Below are 13,421 nucleotides of genomic sequence, written 5' to 3'. Positions count from 1 at the left end.
TAGATTCAACATTTTACCACTCACACCTCATCTATCCTGTTTTCATTTCTTTAGTACTAAAACACTTGAAATTTTTCACTTAGGATATTGCAGGCAAATTTAAGGCACTGGTCATTTCACCCCTGTATTCTCCAACATCCTTGCTTTGAGCTTTTTCTTTGTATTTGTCATTTCTGACATTTCTTGTATTTATTTGATACATGTACCCCTCATGAGAGAAAAGCCTGAGAGTCATGTTGCTTTTCCAATCCCAGGGATGGTCAGCAAGCACTGCTCTGAGGTAAGGGCCGCTGCTGCCAGCATTTACTGGGGGGTGAAACGGATCACCTTCTGGGTATCTTTTCAGCATCACTTCTTCCGCTAAGGCTATTCTGGTATGTGCCTCCCCATGTACTACTCATCCAGTGAAACAAACTGTTATAATACTGCTGCCTCCTGCAAATGACTCCCCCACACCTGCTAGCCACATCTTTGCAAATATTAACCTGCAGTTTATACATCTGACATCTTGAAGGATCCTGCCACACTCATCCGGGTCAGGCGCCAGCACACAGTAGATCCACAGTAGAGGCCTTCTAGAACCTTGCTTGCCACTCCTCATTCACTACTGCTTTCCATTCTCTGGAAGATCCTTGTTTAGACTATGCTGATGTCTGTTCTTTTCTTTGGGCAGCTCTCAAGGATCATGCCATGCATATGCTTGGTTTGTACTGCAGAATTTTAGACTGAATGCTAGAATGTGTACCAACCAGATGCACAGTATTAGAATTTCAGAGCTGCTACAGCTTTCTCAAGAGGATATAGTAAACCCATGTAATCCCTCCCACAATACATTGACTTTACAAATAACATGAGGCCCATGTGCTTATGGATATTGCCCAAGGATGGACAACAAGTACAAGGTCATGTACTTGGAATGAACTTAAGACTGACTTGCTTGAGTCAGGGAATGCAGGATGGGAAGAACATTCCAGGCGGGGAAGCTGCAGTGTGTGCAGTGTCTCATTGGGGTCAATGACGTGGGCAGGGAAGGGCGGATGGGGTTCTCCTCAAAGGACCTACCCCATGGCTCTGCTACTAGAACAGATCTTTTATATGCATGCGGGGATGATACCCAGTCCTAACTGCTGTGGGCACGTACTCACTACATATCCCAAAAGTTTCCTGTTGGGAAGAGTGGGAAGAGGATTGCAGCAGCAATGGTCAGTCTTGGATTAGGGCCCTTCTGGACCATTGCCCCAGGCCTGCTGAGATCGTGACAAGGACTGACTGTGAGCCTAGGGATTGGGGTCCACTCTGAAGCAGAAGGGTTAAGAGAAGCATGCCATGCTGCTGCCATGCTCAGGGCTGAGGTGACAGCACCATAGTGACACTCAGAGAGCAGGCAGGAGAAACAGAATCTAAGGCAAGCTGTGCTCTGGCCTGCAGGGCTGGAGGTGTTGCATCTCCATGACAACCACAGGCAGGTTTCTGAGACGGGTGGATGCAAGGGTCAGAGGTGGCAGTTCCAAAGGAGTGCTCCAATGGGGCCTGGGAAGTGTGCAACAGGAAAAACAAAGACTTCCAAGCAGGTATAGTGACTCAGGAGCCTTGAACGCCTCAACAGACGCTGTGATTTCCAAAAATGCAAGTGTATTTCTTGCAATCATCTCTGATCTTGGCTCTCTTGGTGCGTGGTCCTTCAGAGCATCCTGAGCGATCAGTTTTCTGAAGTGCCTATCTTCAGCCTGTGGAGAAGTCTCAGTTGACAACAGGAGTCCCTCTGCGTACAGCAGGGTGGGGCCATCCAGCCATGGGCCATAGGATGCCTGCAGAATCATTCGTTCTGGCTACCAAGGCAAATGCAGGCAGGGCTCATTCACACTCCAATAAATCTATAGCAACTAATTTTTACATTGGTAACTTGTGTGTGGTCTGCGAATGGTGTTGGAGCATATCCAAATGGCCCTTGGGCTCCCTTCCCAAACGGCCGCCTCTCAAGCCCTGCGGGGGCGGGCACAGGCCAAGGGAGAACGTGAGCTACAGCCCATGGATGTCCTCATTATGTTCCCCTGTCCACCCCTCCTCGTACACCCAAAAAACCACAATCACCTGTGACACCCCCAAGCTTTTGAAGTCTATGTAAGTGAAACTACACATTTTTCTAAGTTTGACTGCTTTCACTCAATATTGCTATACAGCAGGTATCCGCTGTGCTTGCATCCAGAATCTTCTGCTCACACCACCACGCTTGCTGATAGCTTCTTGGGTTAGTTTTGGCTTTTTGCTAGCACAAATGCTGCTGATGTGCATAAATTTTCACCAGTTTTTGAAGAGTTCTTCTCTCAGCAGGGGCAGATAGACAGGTGTGATTAATTTGGGCTAACTGAAAATATGACTGAACAGGTGTGCCCCATCCAAACACCTCGCATGTCTCCGCCAAAATTGTAAACCTCAAGTTTAAACAATAGTTCAAAGAGTTGCTATTACTTTATGTAATCTTAATATTTTATTCATTCATTTGTTTGTTTAGTTGAGAGAAATCCTCCATCTGCTGCTTCCCAAATGTTTTTATCAGCTCCCGTTTGGAGCCAATTTAGGTCTCGTGCCCGGGTGGCAGGGACCTTACTGGAGTTGTTGCCACTACCTCCCACTGTGTGCATTAGTAGGAAGTTGGAGTCACAGGAGGAGCTGGCATCAGACCCAAAACTGGCAGGGCACATGAGCAACAGAAACATTGGTGACCTCAGGGGCCTACTGATACTAGCAGGATAAATTCCAGGTGTATTCAAGTTGTCCAAAATGACTGAATTTCCTTCTTTTTTTAAGGTTGAATAATATTCCTTTCTCTCTGTGTACAAGCCACATAATCCTGTTTGTTCTATCAATTCATCTGGTGATTCACATTTAGGCTGCCTCCTCATCTTGGCTACTGTGAACAATGCTGCCCTCCGGACATCGACTCCCTTTCCTTTGGACACGAACTTAGACGTGGGATTTCTGGGTCAGATGGTTATTCTTTTTTATTGTTTGAGGGACCATCACACTTGTTTCCATAATGGCTGTCATGATTTACATTCGCGCTAACAGCATACAAGAGGTTTCTTTCCTCTGTAGCCTCACCATCACTTGTTATCTTTTTTCTGGTAACTGCCATCCTAATGGTTGTGAGATGACTGCTTTATTGTGATTTTTCATTTGTTAGCCTCTGAGGACTAGTGACACCAAGCATTTTTCATTTATCTGTTGGCCATGCCTAGAAGGTTATTTCAATAGCTCAGCTAGCCAAAGGCTAGAGAATGACCACTGCAAGGTGTATAATCTCTAACAAAGGTGCCAGCCTTTTTATAGAAACTCCCCCAGCTGGTTTTATTAAATTTCCATTAAGAAGTATGATTAGTCCTGCTTATATCTTCTGATTGTTTTCCATGTTGATCTGATTCATAAAATATATTGGGTCTTTGATTATCCTGAAATCCTTTGCAGAAATAATGAAGAAAGAAAATTTATCATACTCTTAAAAAAAAGTTGAATAAATTCAACACTGGTTTCCTTTTTCACCTTTTCTTAATTAATCCCTTCTGCCCATCTCTTTTCCCTTTGCTTTCAAATTTATCCTTTTAAGAAAAAGATTATGGGTAAGCATTGTGGTTCACTCTCAGTCAGGACCTGGCACACTTGCATCGCATATGACAGTGCCAGGTCAAGTCCTGAGTGCGCTGCTTCTGATCCAGCTACTGGCTAACGCGTCTGTGAAGCAGTGGATGATGGCTTAAACACCTGAGCTCCTTCTGCCCAGAGGGTAGATCCACATGGAGTCTCTGGCCCCTTGCTTCACTATGGCTATGTTCAGAGTGAACCAGCAAGTGCCAGGATCTTTCTCACTCTACATCTGTTGTTCTGTTTGTTTTTTCAGTAAAAGAAAAGCTAGTGCATAAAAATACCAGCATGAAGTACAAGATACACAAAATGTGAAAATATAATTTAAAACTTAGGGCTTAGAGTTTGAACTTACTCTTAGAGAAGAAATAAACAGAGTGAAAAGGCAACCCATGTTATCAATCAAAATTTAGCATGCTGAACAATCATACTGACTTTAGTACAAACCTTAGCAAATTATAGCTAATCTTCTTTAAATCATGCTCAGGCAGAGGATAATTCTGAGTAGATAACAGTTGTATAAACCATAAATGGGAAAGGGCTTTGAAATTGAAATGCATTAGGGATGGAGTAGACATTGTGGCACAAGTTAAGCTACTGTTTGCGATGCCTGCATCCTGGCATCCTATTAATCAGAGTGACACTCCCAATCCTGACTATTTTACTTTTGATCCAGCTTCCTGAAAATCTGTCTGGGAAAGAAGCAGGAGATGCCCCAAGCGCCTGGGTCCCCGACACCTTGTGGTACACTGGGATGGAGCTCCAGGATCCTAGCTCTGGCCTGGCCCAGACCTGTCTGTCGGGACCATGTAGGGAATGACCAAGTGAAAGATCTGAGTCCTTCTCTTTCTGTCTCTCCTTCTGTCTTTCAAAGGAACACTACATTTGAAAATGTATTTATTATGTGTATATATACACATATGTATAATATATACATGTAGAATGTATATATTTATTAAAAATAAATCTATAAAGGCATTCTCAAAAAGGGCATTATAACATTGCCCAGCAGAGGAGGTAAACATAGGGGTTGAAAATAAACACTTTTTGTGGTCCTTAAGGCTCATAAATGGACTTTTTAGCATAAGAATTCAGCCAGAGTTCTCTGGCGCAGTAATGCAAAAACATACATAGATTTCTAGTCAAAATTTTAGCATTTGGACGTTTTGGAGACAGAACCAAGGTTTTCATTTCAAACAACAAGCTCTTCCTAAAGTACATTTAGACCTGTCTTGGTTTGAGACATCTGCTGGACGATGCTGGTAGGAATCTGAGAGCCAGGCTCGCTCTGAGTGTGTGTGAATGCGACTGGGTCTGTGAGGATGGGGTTTCTCACACTTGGACCTTTTGATGAAACGCCTTTCCAGACCAGTGTGTCATCTTAGCCTACAATTTCACACATCAGCTGCCGGGGTGCCTGCCCTCAGAGCCCAGTTTCACATTGCACTAATGAGTCGACACCTGTTAAGAGTGGAGAAATCCGAACCTTGTTAGCGACTGCCAAGCCTCCCGGGAGTCTGGACGCTGCGCATTGTCATACTCACCGCCAGCGTGTCTGTGCTGAGGACCCTGGCGGCCGCTGCAATGAAGTCCCCTACCAGCATGGAGAAGCCAGGCAGACCCAGGGAGAAGAAGCGGGGCGGACAGTGCCTTATGATGGTATTTAAGATGTCCTATGAAGGGAGGCAAGAGAACACAATGGTGGTTTCAAGAGCAAAATTCAAAAGCAGCCAGTTTGTGTGTACATGTGAACACTGTACAGTGACTGAACAAAACACTGATGACACAAAGTACTCAGGGATAGGGAACATTGTGGAGATGACTTACTGGGAGGGTTAGTGAACTCATAGGACAGTTGAGAGAATGGAGAAACCCAGCTGTAACATCACTTGCCCCAAATCTCAAACATGGCACATCTCAAAGTGGGCAAACTAGTGGATTGCTGAAGTAGCCAGGTAAATAAAACCCACCTATAGCTATCACTAAAAGGTGTTCTGTCACTCGCTCTCAGGTTTTCAATATTAAAGCATACTCTTCATATTAAAAAAAAAAGATCCATACAGGAGAAGAACAGATGGTGATCTTTGCTCTTCAGGTAGTGCGTGCACTAGGAGATGGGGAGGCAGGAAGTGCTAAGGGTTGATGGGTTGAGGCCGTGCAATGGGTGTGGCCCTGGAGTACAGGTGTGCTGGAAACATGCAAGGACACCTGGCTGCCTCTGCGCAGGATGTCAAGGGAAGGGCATTTTCAGCCCAAAGCCTTGAGTCCCTGCGTCTTCAGGGGCCGTCTCCCAGTCCTGTGGCAGATCAAGGGATTCCCTCTGACATCATTCATGCCTTCCCTGGCTAGGTGACATCTCCAAGGCCATCTGTTTAAGTGTGTGTGTGTGAGTGGGCACACAGGGGGATTAGCGAAGAAACTACAAAGTTCTAGTGTGGCTTTATTCAAATACACTAAAAGGTTGTTAGCTCTGTGACTTGTCAGCAACCTAAGGTGATTCCAGATCCATGAGGAACAAGCAAAACACAATACGCTCTGGTTTCTTTCCTCAGATTTCAGTGTGGTTATTTCGAAAATCCTGTACAACAATCCTGACTCAGTCCAATTAAACTGGAGTAGTAACAAAACGTTGAGTTTAGCCCTTCATGATAATCTATTTCACCACTTATGTTCTTGAAGGAGAATCCATATGTATTCAGAAAAAAAATATATATATATATGACCTACTTTCTTCCTTACTTTAAATTCACTCCATTTCTACAGATCATGCTATTTACACCCTTAAAGTGTCTGTGCATACATAATGCTTCGTCTACCAGAGCTCACACAAAGAAAAACAGCTCAGAAAGCACTGATTTAAAGTTTTAGCATTTCAGCAATTTTTTTTTCCTGTACTAAAAATAAACAAATAGACACATAAATAAAAGAGAGGAAGGAAGAAAGGGAAGAAAAACCTGAAGCACGCTTCTCCTAGGTTAATGTTTACCCCTGGTTTAATCACATCCTGTGGTACATTTTAGGGTCCCTATCAGCCAAGGCAAACATTCTCAGGGCCTGAGCAGATGGATGCTGCAGTTAGGCGAGTGTGTGGTAGGCTCGTGCTCCATGAGGGGAACAAAAGATCCACCTTTTTCATAATTAAGCCTCTGATTAATGCCCTGGGCTCCTCAGCACACACCTGTAATTACTCACAGAGGTACGCATTGTGCTGGGCCTTGTCTCGGAATATCAGGCATCAGGCTCCCCGGCAGCAGATGGAGGCACGGTTCTGTTGACATATGCTGCAATGAAAGGATTTGTGCAAACCTGGCTAGCAAGGTAGCAGAATGCCATGTATTTGAAGATTAATAATGCAAACAACCATGATGTTAACTTCGCTATGTTTGTGCTAATTCCATCTGTTGAGAAGAGGACCTAAACCTTGAGGCCTGTGGGTTTTAAAAAAAATCCACAGCACGGACTTAAAATGAGCCATTTGCACCAGTGGAATTTCCAAGTTTTAATTTAAAAAATGATAAGTTCATAATCAGGAATGAAATCTGTTAACAGGCTAGAGTCCGAATTTGTCAGTGGGAGCTGTTTTGTCCTGTCTGATCCATACATGTGAAAGTGATGATCTGTAAAATGGGGCAAGTTGTTGATGTCAATGCTGGCTGGAGACCCCGGATACACACATCGCCACCATCGAGTCACATGGCTCTCTCTGGACTAGAGCCAGCTACTTCAACGGAAACTGCTTCTACAGGCAAGAAGACTGGAAAGAGCAGATGGCGACCCTGCCCTGCCCTGCCACCCAAGTAAGACAGTGCCCTGAGGAGAAGCAGGGCTCGGGCCACAAGCGCCAAAGATAGTGTGGGGGTAGGGTTAATGTGGGGGTTAAAGAGATGACCCTCGTGTCAAGTCAGCCAAATTGTGGCCATATGCCTGCTTACTTTGCTTATCTACATGGAGATGGAACATTTGAACGTAGGGACAATCTCAGGGTGTCCTGAGAGAGCAGCTGCCTATTGCAAAGGGGGGTTTCCACAAAAAGCTCCACTCCTCTTGTTCAGGACAGGAGCCTTGTTACGCTTGGCCCTCCACACACCAACCTCACAGTTCTAACTGGAACGGTAGAAGGCAAAATCTAGAGACTCTGAGCCCTTCCCAGGCTCCAGGTTTTACGCACCCACCAGACGTGATGGCACATGCCATTTGCCATGTCCACATTTAAAATGAATGCCATTGGCCTAACAGGTTTTCAAAGTGAATGCTTTGTTTTTAAATTTTTTTAAACTTAAATGATATTATCTTAGAAAACTTAATCTTTGCTTGTAAACAAAATATTCCTAAAATCAATACAGTAACATTGAAGCGATGCTGTGAAATATTTGCTGGAAATATCACTTTTTGATGGAGGCCATGATTTTGGGCCACCTCTCATGGCCACATGGGCAAGCTGCAATGTCAGGGTGGCTGGTGTAAGGGCAGCTCCCCTGTCTGCTCTAGCTGGCCTGGCTGCATGTGTCACAAGTTCTGGCAGAGACCAGGAAAGGACCATCATTTCCACCAAGTGACTCACATACTATTCAGGACTACATCTTGTCCTTCAACTTGGTCAAGGTGAAAAGGCCTCCAGAAGTGAGGTTGCCAGGGCTTGGACTGTGTGTGTGTAAAACACTGGGGGCAGCCGACAGTATGCTTGTGTTTTACGTATGTGTGATTGGGTGAAGCCCATGTTATGCTCTTGCTTCACGTGTGTGTGAGACAGAGACTGGGTGAAGCCCATGGTATGGTCATGTTTTACGTGTGTGTGTGACTGGGGGCAGTCCACAGTGTGCTCATGTTTTGCGTGTGTGTGTGACTGGGGGCAGCCTGTGGCATGCCTGTATTGTGTGTGTGTGTGTGTGTGTGTGTGTGAGTGAAAGAGAGAGAGAGAGAGAGACAGAGAGAGAGAGACAGAGAGACAGAGACACACTGGGTGAAGCCCATGCATGGTATGCTTGTGGCAGCCCACAGTATGCTTGTGTTTCCCGTCCTTCGTCCACAAGCTGGGAGGATCTCCCCAAAACAGAGGATTTGAGGGGTCAGGAGATGTGAACAGAGACTTTATAAACTGAAAAGCACCACAGAGAAGAAAACAGCATTGTTCAAACAACAACTGAAAAGTTTTACTTTGTAGAACTTTTATCACAGATTTGACTCGCAAATTCAAATTATTATTTTACTGATGTACAGAAAGATTTTAAAACAATTCAATACGGCCCAGACAAGCCCCTGGGTTCACACATTACCCAAATATGAAGAAGCTGTAGCAGGTAAGTACTGAGCATCCTTAGCGAAGTATTCAAGCAACGAGAAAGGGAGAGTACAGCTTAGAAGGCAAATGGCAAAAACAGAGAAATCCTACTTTTGATTTTTTACTTTCTTGATTGCAGAGTTCTAGACCTTACCCTAAACAAAATACTCTGGTGGCAAGAATTAACCTCTTCTACACTCTTAAAAAGACTGAATAATGAGCTAAACAATGAGTTCAAGGATAAATGGAGTCTCGAACAGGAATTAGGTTTATTCGATACCGTTAATGTGTGTGAAACATTGGAAAACTCTTTCACATGTTTCTGTTCAGGGGAAATAAAATTGCCCCTGCCTAATGTTAAAATACAGTGGGCGGGCCACCAAACGAGGCTTTTTTCCTTCTTTCTTTGGTTTAAGTTTCAATGCACATGCTACACAGTGAGTGGGAAACTGGATTGTACAATGATAATTGTGAATCTGCAGCTTATCAAAAGGTCCTGGTTTCTGAGAAAGTGACTGGTGAGAACATCTGTTTCATCACTGATCTTGCAAAAAATCAGGTAATTCAAACAGAGGCGTGTTGCTTCCTCTCCTCCGCAGCACGGTTCTATAAACACAAACTGCATTCAGCCTGGCAAATGAATCGCTTTAATTGAAAGCTATGTACACAGTCACTGGAAAAACCATAAGTGATAAGAAAAACATATGGTGATGGCAATAGAAATTGGGTTATTCATTTTGCATAGTGTTGTTCCTTTAGTTCTCTTATAATTGACCTTTAGAACGATAAATGTGTAAAATAATTTTGTTTATTATGGCTCCAAACCTTCCAACAATTACACAAAATGAAAATTTTAAAGGAAGGATTCATTCTGGAAGCATTTCCATTGTTTACATAATTGCACAGCTATAATTTAGTGCTCGTGTTGTTATGGAAAATAAAAAGGGGCCATTACGGGCCACTTCAATTTAAAATATTGCACAGTGGTGTCAAAAATGAGGAAAAAAATGTTCATTTTACAGCAGTTCAAAAATGGATTAACCCTATAAACAGAAACATTTCAATGTTGTTCAGTGAAATACAAATGTTCAAGAAGTAGCCATCCTTCAAAGTGTATTAGAAATGTTGCAACTGTACTTTTACACCAATTACATATATATTATTCACTTAATATTTGTTCACTGCCCGGCAGATGATGGCTGTAACACAATAGCTGGCCATCTGTCTCCCTGCCTTTCCTTGCCGACTTGCGAGCCTGCTTCTTAAGAGCAAACAGACCCGGTTATTCTAAAGTCACTGGGTCCCTCCATGTGGCCACACAACATGGTCCAGGAATAAAATCCTGTGTGTGCAAAGTCCTTCAAGTCCCTGACTGCTGTTCGTTTTAACAGCACTGCAATGCTACACAGTTAGCTGACTTCCTCTCTGGTTTCCAGAGCAGAGGTCTGTCACTTAAGAAATTCGGTTAGAAGCCCTTTTATCTGTTACAGCAGGGAATGTGCAAATTGTGTCACTTCAGTAATGTGGTTAATAATAATGAAAAAAAGGATGCGCTTTGTGTTACACATGGATAACTAACTAGAAGAATGCTCTGGACACTATTATACTAGGTGTAATTTAAATTTTCTTGAACAATGAAAGGCAGCTGCCACCCTCTTGCTGTATCTTGAGGCAGTAGTTGCAAATATCAGCGACTGCATGATTGGCAACGCTAAGAAATGCTGAGTAACGAGCTCTTTGGTTACTAGAATAGAGCCGAGTTCCAAGGTGTTGTCTTCTCAAGGAACAACCTTTACATCCTGCAAGCTGCTACCTGACCTTGGTGATAAAATCTTTATCCACTATGGCCTTCAGGAAAAAAAAAAAAAAAAGAAAGAAAAGGAAGGAAAGAAAGGAACACCAGCACCCTACACTGACAGCATCCTGACAGACCCTGGGAACAAACAGATGGGGGGACAAAGCCGAAAATTACTTTCAAATTCTAGACCCAATTGTATATGTCTGTGCTGTGTTACCTGCTGCAATGGCCAAGCATGGCGCAGTCTGTTTTGGGAACAAGGCAGATTCTTACTAAGTGCTGGACGAGATGTGACTTCTTTGCGTGTAACCATGTTACTGAGGCCAGGAGAAAAACGACAGGACAGAGTAATTGGGTTCTGTGGCTCGGGGACTCAGAATTGCCCGGGGGGGGGGGGGGCTCTCACCAGGAGAGCGACACAGAAAGGACACTGAATTTCCTTGACAGCAGTGTGCAAGGGCGGAAGGCGGCCAGGCACGTGATAGCAACTTCTGACAGCCTCCAGGAGCTACTCCGCCCGTTTGCACAGTATCAGGATTTCAGGGGTGACAGAGCCAGCAGATGGCAGACAAAGTTGCTGCCACCCTCGAGCCCAGGAGGGCCTTGAATATTGCTATGATTGCTTCATAACGAATCCTTTCAACTGATCTAGAGGATCTGTCCTGCCTGCTCAGGAGAAGGGAGTGGCAGATGCGTCGATTTAACTAAGAAACGCTGTGTATTCACTCCTATTTTGCACAGGAATTGAAATGTCACCAGGGTGTCTGAACTGTTTTTCTCTTTGCTGCTCTTAACAGCTTTACAGAACTGTAAAATCCGTACAAAATTCACCCTATAAAGTACACAAAATCGCTGACTAATTTGAGGTCATTTTCATTTCTAAATTAAACTCTCTGCCCATTAGCAGCCTCTCCTCACTTCCTCTCCAGCCAGTACCTGGTGACTAATTAATCTACCTTCTGTCCCAGTGGATTTGCCTATCCTGTGCACTTTGGAATACAGAATCATGGATGAAATGGTGGTTTTAAGTTGCATTTTCCTAGTGACTAATGATGCCGAATGTCTTTTAATCTGCTTGCTTGCCATTCTCATATTTTTTTTGGACTCTGTTTAGTCCTTTAACCATCTAAGCCAGCTGTAAAGCATCTTTACTTATTCTGGCACGAGGTATCTAATTTGCAACTATTTCCTATCATTTTGGGATTCTTTCTTTCATTTACTCAACAGGGTTCTTAGATGCACCAAAGACTAATTTTTTTAAAGACCTATTTATTTGAAAGTCAGAGTTATGGGGTGGGGAAGGAGAGACAGAGAGATGGATCTTCACCAACTTTCCGTCCCCGGAAAGCTACCCTGGCCAGCCCTGGGTCAGGCTGGTACCAGGAGCCAGGACCACTTCCAGGTCACCTATGAGAATAGCAAAGGCCTGTCCTCCATTGCTTTCCCAACCAAACAGCAGGGAACTAGACAGCAAGTACAACAGCCAGGACACCAACCAGCACCCACACGGGGTGCAGGTGTTGCAACTGGTGGCTTTACCTGCTGTGCCTTAAGATTTAAATCCTGATAGAAAATAATTAATCCATTTTTTTTTTCTGCTGTTTGTTTTTGGTATCAATCTAATCCACGGTCAAATCTAAAGTATGAGGGTTTATTTCCTTATTTTTTCTCTAAATACTTAGAAAAAGTTATTTATCTTTGAAAGGCAGGCAAGAAAGAGGGAGGAAGAAAGGGTGGGGGAGGCAGAGAGAGAAAGAGAGCGCACGAGAGAAAGGGATGTTGGTTTGCTAGTTCACTTTTCCAAATGCCAGGAGCCCAAGACTCCCCGGGAGGGACCCAGCCAGCTGAATGGTACTCCCGTCTCCCAGGTGCTCATCAAAAGTGCAGGTAGGACTAGAGTCCAGCACTGTGCTGTGGCATATGGGCATCGCTGGCAGCATCTTAATTGCTGTAACAAATGCTCACGCCTTCTAAGACTTCCTAGGTTTAGCTGTTAGATTTAGGGTTTTGACCCATCTTGGGCTCATTTTTGCATATGCAGTGAGGCAAAGATCTAAATCCATCATTTTGCATGTGGATATTTGTTCCAGCACCACCTGCTGAACTGACTGTTCTTAACCCCACTGAATTGTCTTTGTACCTTGTTGACAACCAGTCTGCTCTAAGCTCATACAGGTTTATTTCTAGACTTGATATTCTATTCCATTGTTTTTATGTATTTAATGTTTCACCAATACCATACCAGTTGACACAGCTTTGCAGAGACTTTTGAAATTTGTAATCATGAGTTCTCTGTTTCCTTTAAGATTGTTTTGGCAGGGCCCAGCACGGTGGCCTAGTGGCTAAAGTCCTCACCTTGAAAGTGCCCGGATCCCGTATGGGTGCCAGCTCTAGTCCCACTTCCTATCCAGCTCCCTGTTTGTGGCCTAAGAAAGCAGTCAAGGACGGCCCAGAGCCTTGGGACCCTGTACCCGTGTGGGAGACCTGGAAGAAGCTCCTGGCTCCTGGCTTTGGATCGGCGCAGCACCAGCCATTCAGCCACTTGGAGAGTGAATCATCGGATGGAAGATCTTCCTGTCTCTCCTCTTCTCTATATATCTGACTTTGCAATAAAAAATAAAATAAATCTAAAAGATTGTTCTGGTAATTCCACAGGAATTTTAGGATTGATTTTTCCATTTCTGAAACAGAAAGGCCATTGGATTT

General features: G+C 44.0%; 1 protein-coding gene across 2 annotated transcripts in view; it reads right to left on the bottom strand.

Moving 5' to 3' along the window:
* Positions 1–13,421, bottom strand: part of RALGAPA2 (Ral GTPase activating protein catalytic subunit alpha 2) — a 259,317-nt gene that overhangs the window by 108,223 nt on the left and 137,673 nt on the right. For both annotated transcript variants that reach the window (XM_058679223.1, XM_058679224.1), the window contains one exon: positions 5,184–5,312. In XM_058679223.1, the coding sequence (XP_058535206.1) occupies positions 5,184–5,312 (129 nt within the window). The remainder of the gene's footprint in view (positions 1–5,183; positions 5,313–13,421) is intronic.

Source organism: Ochotona princeps, chromosome 22, assembly GCF_030435755.1.
Source record: "Ochotona princeps isolate mOchPri1 chromosome 22, mOchPri1.hap1, whole genome shotgun sequence".
Taxonomy (NCBI): domain Eukaryota; kingdom Metazoa; phylum Chordata; class Mammalia; order Lagomorpha; family Ochotonidae; genus Ochotona; species Ochotona princeps.
This window is presented reverse-complemented; position numbering and strand designations above follow the sequence as displayed.